Source organism: Arachis ipaensis, chromosome B8 (assembly GCF_059453495.1).
Source record: "Arachis ipaensis isolate K30076 ecotype BB chromosome B8, ASM5945349v1, whole genome shotgun sequence".
Lineage (NCBI taxonomy): Eukaryota > Viridiplantae > Streptophyta > Magnoliopsida > Fabales > Fabaceae > Arachis > Arachis ipaensis.
The window spans coordinates 4,907,630-4,915,930 of NC_142443.1; the positions used below are offsets into that span (position 1 = coordinate 4,907,630).

General features: G+C 32.0%; 1 protein-coding gene across 1 annotated transcript; it reads left to right on the top strand.

Annotated features, from left to right (window-relative positions):
* Positions 1-6,354: 6,354 nt before the first annotated feature.
* LOC107614523 (uncharacterized) lies at positions 6,355-7,582 on the top strand. The gene is made up of 4 exons (XM_016316710.3): positions 6,355-6,636; positions 6,720-6,834; positions 6,920-7,053; positions 7,487-7,582. The coding sequence occupies exons 1-4, from the start codon at positions 6,355-6,357 to the stop codon at positions 7,580-7,582; spliced, it is 627 nt and encodes a 208-aa protein (XP_016172196.1).
* Positions 7,583-8,301: the final 719 nt, after the last annotated feature.

An 8,301-nucleotide genomic window follows, 5' to 3' on the forward strand; every position in this document is an offset into this window, starting at 1 on the left:
TAGTAATAAGGATAGACGGTCAAAAATTAGACGAGATAGATAAGCGGTCAGAATTGAAAACTAAATGGAGTAACGAACTCTATTTTAGCAAGTAATCAGAATAACGATAACGACAATAATAATAATATCTCTTCATGCAATTGATGTTCGACAAGTATTTCTCATTTATAGTTCGCCGTAAATAACGCATACCTTAGAAATTTAAAAATTTCCTTTGAATTGTATATTATTTTATAAATTTCAATTTTTTTGTGTACCACAAAAATAGAGACAGGACGGATGATACAAAATAGTGAGAAGTTTTTAAAAAGGTTAAACACGAACTCTATCTATGTCGGTGAACAAAGTTACTTATAGTCGTCATCAAGTAAATCTTCGCGGTACAGTAAGGGTTTCGGGTTTAGCAACTGCTTTGGTGAACAAATCCGTGAGGTGACTAGAACACTGTTTTATCAGTTGCCAAGCTTGGGAACGCTGGTCAAGCCGGTTAAATATTTAATACTTAACAAGTGGACTTGTCCGAATAATAGATGGTCTCATTACGAATAGTAGCATTACATAACAGAAATGTACCATTATTCCAAGGCCCAAACTGGTGACCTAACCGGTCGGGTTACTCTATCAATGGTTCGATCTCTGTTTCACCGGTTGAACCAGTTGGTGCGGTCGTATGTGAATAAAATTATACTCTCAGCAACCAATATTTACTTATAATATGGTATACGCATTCTAAGTAATGCTTTCAGAAGATCGAGCAATTCTAAAAGAATATGGAATCAGAACAATAGCTATCATCAGGGATGAATTTAGAGGGGGGCTAGTAGTGGCCTCGGCCCCACAAAATTTTAAGAAACCATACATTTATCTGAGATATGTATTTAAAAGATAAAAAAATATGTTATAATTTAATAGTTTTATATGTATTATTTTTTACTATATGATGGATTTATTTCTTATACTGTGTCTTTTAAATAATTAATAAATTATAGTTTATTTTCAATTTTTTTATAATTTTTGAAAGAATTTATTTTAATTAATAAGGTATGTGATAATTTTTAACTAAACGCACTATAAATTATTGGTATGTTATAATTTTATAATGTATTATTGATATTGTTATGTTTCTTTTATGTAATTATCATATTAAAAATAAAATTGTGAAAAAAATTATATATATATATATAAATCTTTTAAAGGACTAACTCTAAGAACTACATGTTAATTATCTTTATTAAAAAAAATTATCTAAAATTCGGCCCTCCATATTAAAATTTTTGTATCCATCTCTGGTATCATGTTAACTTTTCTCCATACTAAATACGCCTAATTTGTCCTCCCTTCAAATAATAAAGAAGGCCATTTATAATTACATTTCTCTCTTACTTTTTAAAATAACATGTTGTCATATATTCGTTAACATTAATTTTAATGTATTGTTATTCCAATTAATTTATTCACTAGAAACTAACTATGTACTATAATTAAAGGAATCTCCTCAGAGTGGTCGCGTTCAAATAGTATTCACATAGTAAATCCCTATTCATCAAACTATTCAAGTAGTAATTCCTTCATATTCAGTTGGAAAATTTATCTATGGGTGAGTTCTACCTATAATTAACCTAACGTAATATATAAATTACCCTTCTTGATGTGTCATCTTTTAAGTGGTCATTATCGTAACTATGGTTGAGTAATTTTGTAATTTGCTATTCGGGATGGGTATTGAAAGAATTTCTTAATTTTATAAGTTGAAAGTTAAATAATAATATTGTTACCTAAGTATTCGTAACAACTTCTTTGAACACAAAATTTGTTGTTGATGACTTTGGGTTCCCATCTTCGTCCAGAATTGAAATATTGAGGACACTGTGACACTTAACTCTTGACAAAGTAACATAAATTTGACCATGGATGAACACTGATTAAAGCAAGTAAAGTCCCACACGTGATAATGCTTGACCATGACTCTAGTAATTTGGAAATTGCGAAGCATACCATGAATGAAAAATGTCTCCGTCGGTGAAAATTTAATGGCAATCCTGAATCTGACAGGATCGAGTACGTTGTTAGGATGTACACTTTATCTCCAACGTTTCTAATGGTCACTACCGTCCCTTCACGTTACGTTGTTGAGAAGCTTGATAACTTATAATGTTGAGACGTTGCATTCCGTAAAGTTTAGTCTACGTCTCGCAGCAAAATCACGGCGGCTCTTGAACTCAAAGTCCAATTACGGTTGGGTAGTCCCGAACGTTTGATATCATTAACTCACAACGCGGTTCACCACTCTTGTAGTACATCTTAACTTTCATCAACCTGACATATTGTATCAGAACCCGATTACACCATTTTCAGCCCTGGAAAGATTGTCCAGACGAAAGCGTGTACCTTCTTGACACTCTCAAGGGTACCATGACAAAATCGCTCCAGTACTTTTTTTTCTTTGAACTTGTAATTTGAAAAGGATATTACAGTATCTAATTCTTGTAATTGCTTCATGGATAAATGTTACTGTTATATAACATCAGTCTAAGAAATTGTAAGACGACAACGGCTCTATCCTAAATGTTGAGACACAAAAAAGTAATTAAGTCGTGGTTAGCTGCCAAGAAGGTACACACTCCATTATTGACCATGTCAAATAGAATGTTTGATGGTAAATCTATTTTTCTATAACAGAATATACAAAAATTAATTACATGTACACTGTTAACCACCAATAAAACCATATCGAGTTATATGTATTTAAAATTTTTCAAACATAAATTTTGACAATTAAGTTAAAATGTCACACAGAATTTACAAAGAATAATAATTAGTTAGTAAGTTATTTTAAATTGTTACAAATATTTACGTGAAGAATGCTTCATCTTAATAAAATATTGTAAATTAAACAAAAATATGTAAATACCTTTCTTTAAAACCAATCAGAAGTAATGTATTTCATCCGTAACAAAATAATATTTTTTGGTTGTATGACAATTTAATACGTAAGTTTAAAATGTAGAGAAATGATTTGAACTAAATCTTAGCATGGGTTCTGCAAATAAAGAGAGAAGTGGGGAAGCCTAACTCTTTCTCTAACACATTCCTTGAATTGATAAAGTTAACTAAAAAAAAATGTGCATTCAAAAAATTATGAAGTATAGAGAGTATTAATTATACTAAGACGTCGTGTGAAATTAGTAATTTTTTCGAAGAATTCAAGAAGATAACATGAAGAGGAAGAAGTCTCATGTTACACAAAGAAAAATCTCCTAAACCTTGAATCCTAAACTCTAAATGAATAATTTTTAGAGTAATTTGATAAATTTTATATAAATATATAAAGGAAATTAGTCATTCTGTTATATTAATTTTAGTAACCATGGTTAAGTGATATGGAGAATAATTTTATTAATTATAGTAAGATGTCGTGTGGAATTAGTGATTTCTTCGAGTAATTTTATGCCCATCAGTAACATGATTTAAGAAATTAGTTATTTTTATAGTAATTTTATTAATTAGAGTAACATTATCTTAGAAATTAAAAGTTTTTTTTAAAATCATCTTATTAATTATACTAATATAATATGAGAAATTAATTATTATGTGAAATTAATTTTATTAATTACAGTAATATTTCATGAAAGTGTATTAATTATGTAGTGTATCAATTAAAATAACGATATAAAACTTTTAAAAAATTAATGTTATAAAATTTTAAGTAATATAAAATAATGAAATTAAAAATTGAAATGCATGTGCAAATCCAATAACAATCACCGTATTCATATTATTCGGCGTATGAACTTTGGCTATTTTTAACCTTAGAGAATATCTGTATTTTCTTTAGTTTATGAAAAAAAAAAGTCAAGGAAAAAAATGACTAATGAACTATGGCTCAAATGGCATAGTCCACTATAAGAAAAAGCATTATTTTTGACGCCAAAAATCGACGGTTATTTTTGCCGTCGATATTTTTCGACGGCTTGCTGTCGATATTATCAACAAAAAATAATTAAAAATAAAATATTAAAATCGACGGCCAATTCGTCGATATTATTATGGTGAATTAACCTTGGTCCTATTATCGTCATACTGTCGACGAACGAGGAATAGAAAATACTTTTATTTTAAAATCGACAAACATGGCGTCGATTTTATTATTTAAAATATCGACAACATTTACCGTCGATAAATTTAAACGGTCTAGATCACTTTCTAAAATCAAATGAACGGTGTAAATTTAAAATATAAAATAGACGTGTAAAATGTTTTTTTTTTATTATAAATTAAATCGACACATATGCCGTCGATTTTTTATCGCTAAAAACACAAATACTCGCGTCCTCCTCCCGCCTCCAAATTTGAGAAACCCAATTCCCCAAATTCCCCATTTCATCCCCAAATTCCCCAATCACCAGTAACACAATTCCTCCTTGTTCTACCCCAAAATCACGGTTGCGCCGCCGTCGTTCCTCCGTCATTCTCACTCATTTCATAATTCATTCATATGAATCCCATTCTCTCTCTCTCTCTCTCTCTCTCTCTCTCTCTCTCTCTCTCTCCACACACATCACACCATCCTCTTCAATTCTTCTTCATCTTCCATATCTCTTTTCTTAGGGTTCCATTCCACGTACGGTTACCGTCATTTGCAATGCTCAATTCTACGTACATTCATTCAATTCAGTCTTGACGCTCTTTTTTTTGTTCTCATCATTTGTAGAAACACCAGAGCTTCTTCAAATCCAACCACCCGAACTCAGATTTCTCTGTAAGTCCATCTTCTTCACCAACTACTTACACTTACAGCTTCTTCTGTATATCTACTCTTCCTTAATTCACATTCTTTCTTTCTTTCTTCTTTGCGGTGTAGTTGAATTAAAGAAACAAAGCTCGTGCCTGGTTCACATTGTAAACAAGTCCGATCAGTATGTTACTTTTAAGGTACTTTCGTTTCTTTCTTTTCTAAACCAATCTTGAATGAATATGCAAAAGTAAAAAACCTCAACTTCGAATCAATGTGCAGGTGAAAACAACGTCTCCAAAGAAATATTGTGTTAGACCTAACTTAGGCATCATCAAGCCAAAGGAAACATGTGATTTTACTGGTATTCTTTTCTTCTTCTAGTTCTACAACCCTTGTATATGCATAATAATAATGGTTTCGGTAGGTCCTCTGTTCTCTGATCCTTTGCTGTCTTGTTGAGTTGTTATTGCCTTAGTTATTTTTTTGTAATTTGCTGTGTCTTTGTTGCTGTTGCTGTTTTGTTGAATTTCTTGCTATGTTGTTGAGTTTTTGTTGTTATTGATATATTGGTAGACTAGATTGGCTATATAGCAGTAGAAACTTTGGACTTTGCAGGCTATATGTTGGTAGAATTGACATTTTATAGCTGTTTACACACAGCACCAATTGCATTCAGAAAATCATGAGCATAGCCATACTCATCTCCCCTCCAAAACCATTCTCATAGCCATTGCAGTGGCCACTACAGTTACCGTACTTCTCACCATTTTTTTTGTCATATTCTTGTTCCGTTGACAAAAGTCTTCCAACAAGAATGGAGCCTGCAAGGATAAGAATCCAAGAGGGCTTCATGACACAAGCAGCAGACTCATTGCTTCAGCAAAGTTGAGCATTAGTTCTAGTCCAGGTAAATTGCAAACACTCAATTCATTTGCATAGTAATTATGTGTTTCTCGGCATGAATTAACTGCTTATGCAGATCATCACATGAATTTGCATTTCCAATAGCACATAAAGTAAATGCTGCCAACATTAACTCAGATATATCCTTAAATGTATTAACATTCTTATTCTTATAAGGGGTAAGTTTAAGACATAGAAGCTAATGAATAAATGCTTGGAAACATTAATTTCAGATGTGAAGGGAGGATGTCTTCAAGGAGGAAACCTTAGTAGGTCACCAGCAGCACCTAAATTCAAAGGAGTACAAGTTTTCACATACAAGGAGATAGAAGTGGCCACAAATGGATTCAGTGAAGCAAATGTCATTGGTAATGGAGGGTTTGGTTTGATGTACAGATGAGTCCTAAGTGATGGTACTTTGGCAGCAATCAAGTTGCTACGCAAAGAATGTAAGCAAGGGGAGCGTGCCTCTAGAGTAGAGGTGAGTTGAGTGTGTTAGCTTCATTTAATGATATAATATATCTCTTTTGTTTTTGGTTAACAATGCAATGATTTAATCTTGGGCATGCACATACGTAAGTCTTTTCTTGAAAGATGTTGCTAATTTGCTGCTGCTCTGCTGATTAGTTCCTTTTTCACTTACTTTTACTCAAACTTATCTTCCATATTGATTGCACAGCACAGAAACAAGACTGAAGATAGGTGCTGGAGTGAAAATGGAATGGGATAGGAGGCTTAGAAAAAAGATGTTGCAGGAGGCATGTTGTTTTGAGTGGCAGAATTTAATTGCGGAAGCATCAAGGAAAGGATATGCCAAGCAGGAAGAGCTGCAGTGGAATTCCTATGGAATCTTGGATAAACAGCTGAAGCAAGAGTGGTCAGAGTGTGTTGAACAAAGGAAACAAATGGTGAGGCCACCAGGTAGCAAACGAGCGCCCAAGTCTCCTGAGCAAAGAAGGAAAACCGCAGAAGCTATTGCTGCAAAATGGGCTGATCCAGTAAGTGTTTGTATATATTAATAATACATGCAATTCTGATTCTACTTTTATGGGTTCTAAAAGAACTAGGCATAATGCAGTAGATGATTCAGTATAGAAGAGGAAATTCCAAAAGCAGAGTGAAGAAGAATCCTCCAACGAAATTGATATCAGAAAATGCAGCTTCTGGATACACCACTAAGCTACAATCTGATGCAAGTAACTTTCTTTCTTTCTCCCCTTTAAAATGCTCAAATGATATAAACTAAGACTTGATGATAACCATTTTGCATTGTAATCAAAGGGTATGTATCTCAAACAATGAAGTTCGGATCTGTTGGTCTGCCACCTTATCGAGCTTACTCACTGGAAGAGATTGAGGTAGCTACAAACAATTTTGACTCAGCTCGTTTCATGGGTGAAGGTTCTCAAGGACAGGTATATATACCAATTCTATTTCACTCCATCTTGTTTTCTTAGTTGTATGAAAGCTTCTGTTTGATGAATATTCTGACACATTGCTTAAGTGTCAATCAATCCAAATTGGTTGATGCATGTGTACTTTGATTCAAAGAAAAATTGAAATCGTAATTCTTCCCTTTCTTTTTCTTTCGTTTCATCTGTTATTGTTGTTGTTGTTTTCTGAAGTGATTTTGAATTTTTGATATCTTGTTGGTTCCGAAGAAAACCGTGGTTATTTTGAAGAGTATTTTTTACTTTGAATATTTAATTAAGTAGATGACAATTTTATTCTATTCTTCAACCTTGTTGTTATAGGATGACAATTTTGAGTTGTTGGCTACTCAATCTCGATTAAGTATATGCTTTTGGAAAATTTTAGTGTTTAAGATCTCATTTTGAATTGGTGCAGATTCTACAAATGATGGACTATTTGAAGTCTGAAGATGAATTTGTGATCCAAACAAGGTGTCCAATGGTGATGAGACATTTCAGGGATGATCTATGACTGGTTTAGCACCATTAGAGAGAATAATGAGAGAAGGATTTGGTGAATAAGAGCTAGCAATGACCTTGTCAGAATATTTAGCACTAAAACATGTCTTGAAAGGGAAGTTAGTCTCATCAAATTAAAGAAAATATGTGTGCTGAGTATTGTTTTTCTAGCTGTAGTTAAACACTTGTATCCCTTGTGTTGAGGGCCATAGGCCATAGCCAAGAAATACACAAGATTCACCCCTATCATCTATCTTATATGAATTATATTGTCTAGTATAAGGGAAGCAAAGGCAACCAAAAGTCTTATTTAATTACTTTACTTTGAATATTTTGTATTATTAGTGGATTGCAATTTAAATGAATATAAGTCTAAGTTTAGTTATTTATCTTATCTTGAGTCTTTATTTTAGAGGATTATTTATTATTTTGATAAGTTTGTAACTCATTATCTAATATTTAGTATAAATTTTATTTTTATATTTAAAAGTTTATTTGTCTTGTTATCTAATATTCTGTATAAATTTTATTTATATAATTAAAAGTTTATTTGTATTAATTGTTTATTATTTTTCAAATAAAAAAAATAATTAAAAAATATAACTATTAAAATCGACGGAAAAGTTGTCGCTTTTTTAAAGTATCTAAATTAATAAATCGACGGCAACCGTGTCGATTTTATTGAATCAAGTATCGACGGCAACGTTGTCAATTTTATTAAGCATATTATAG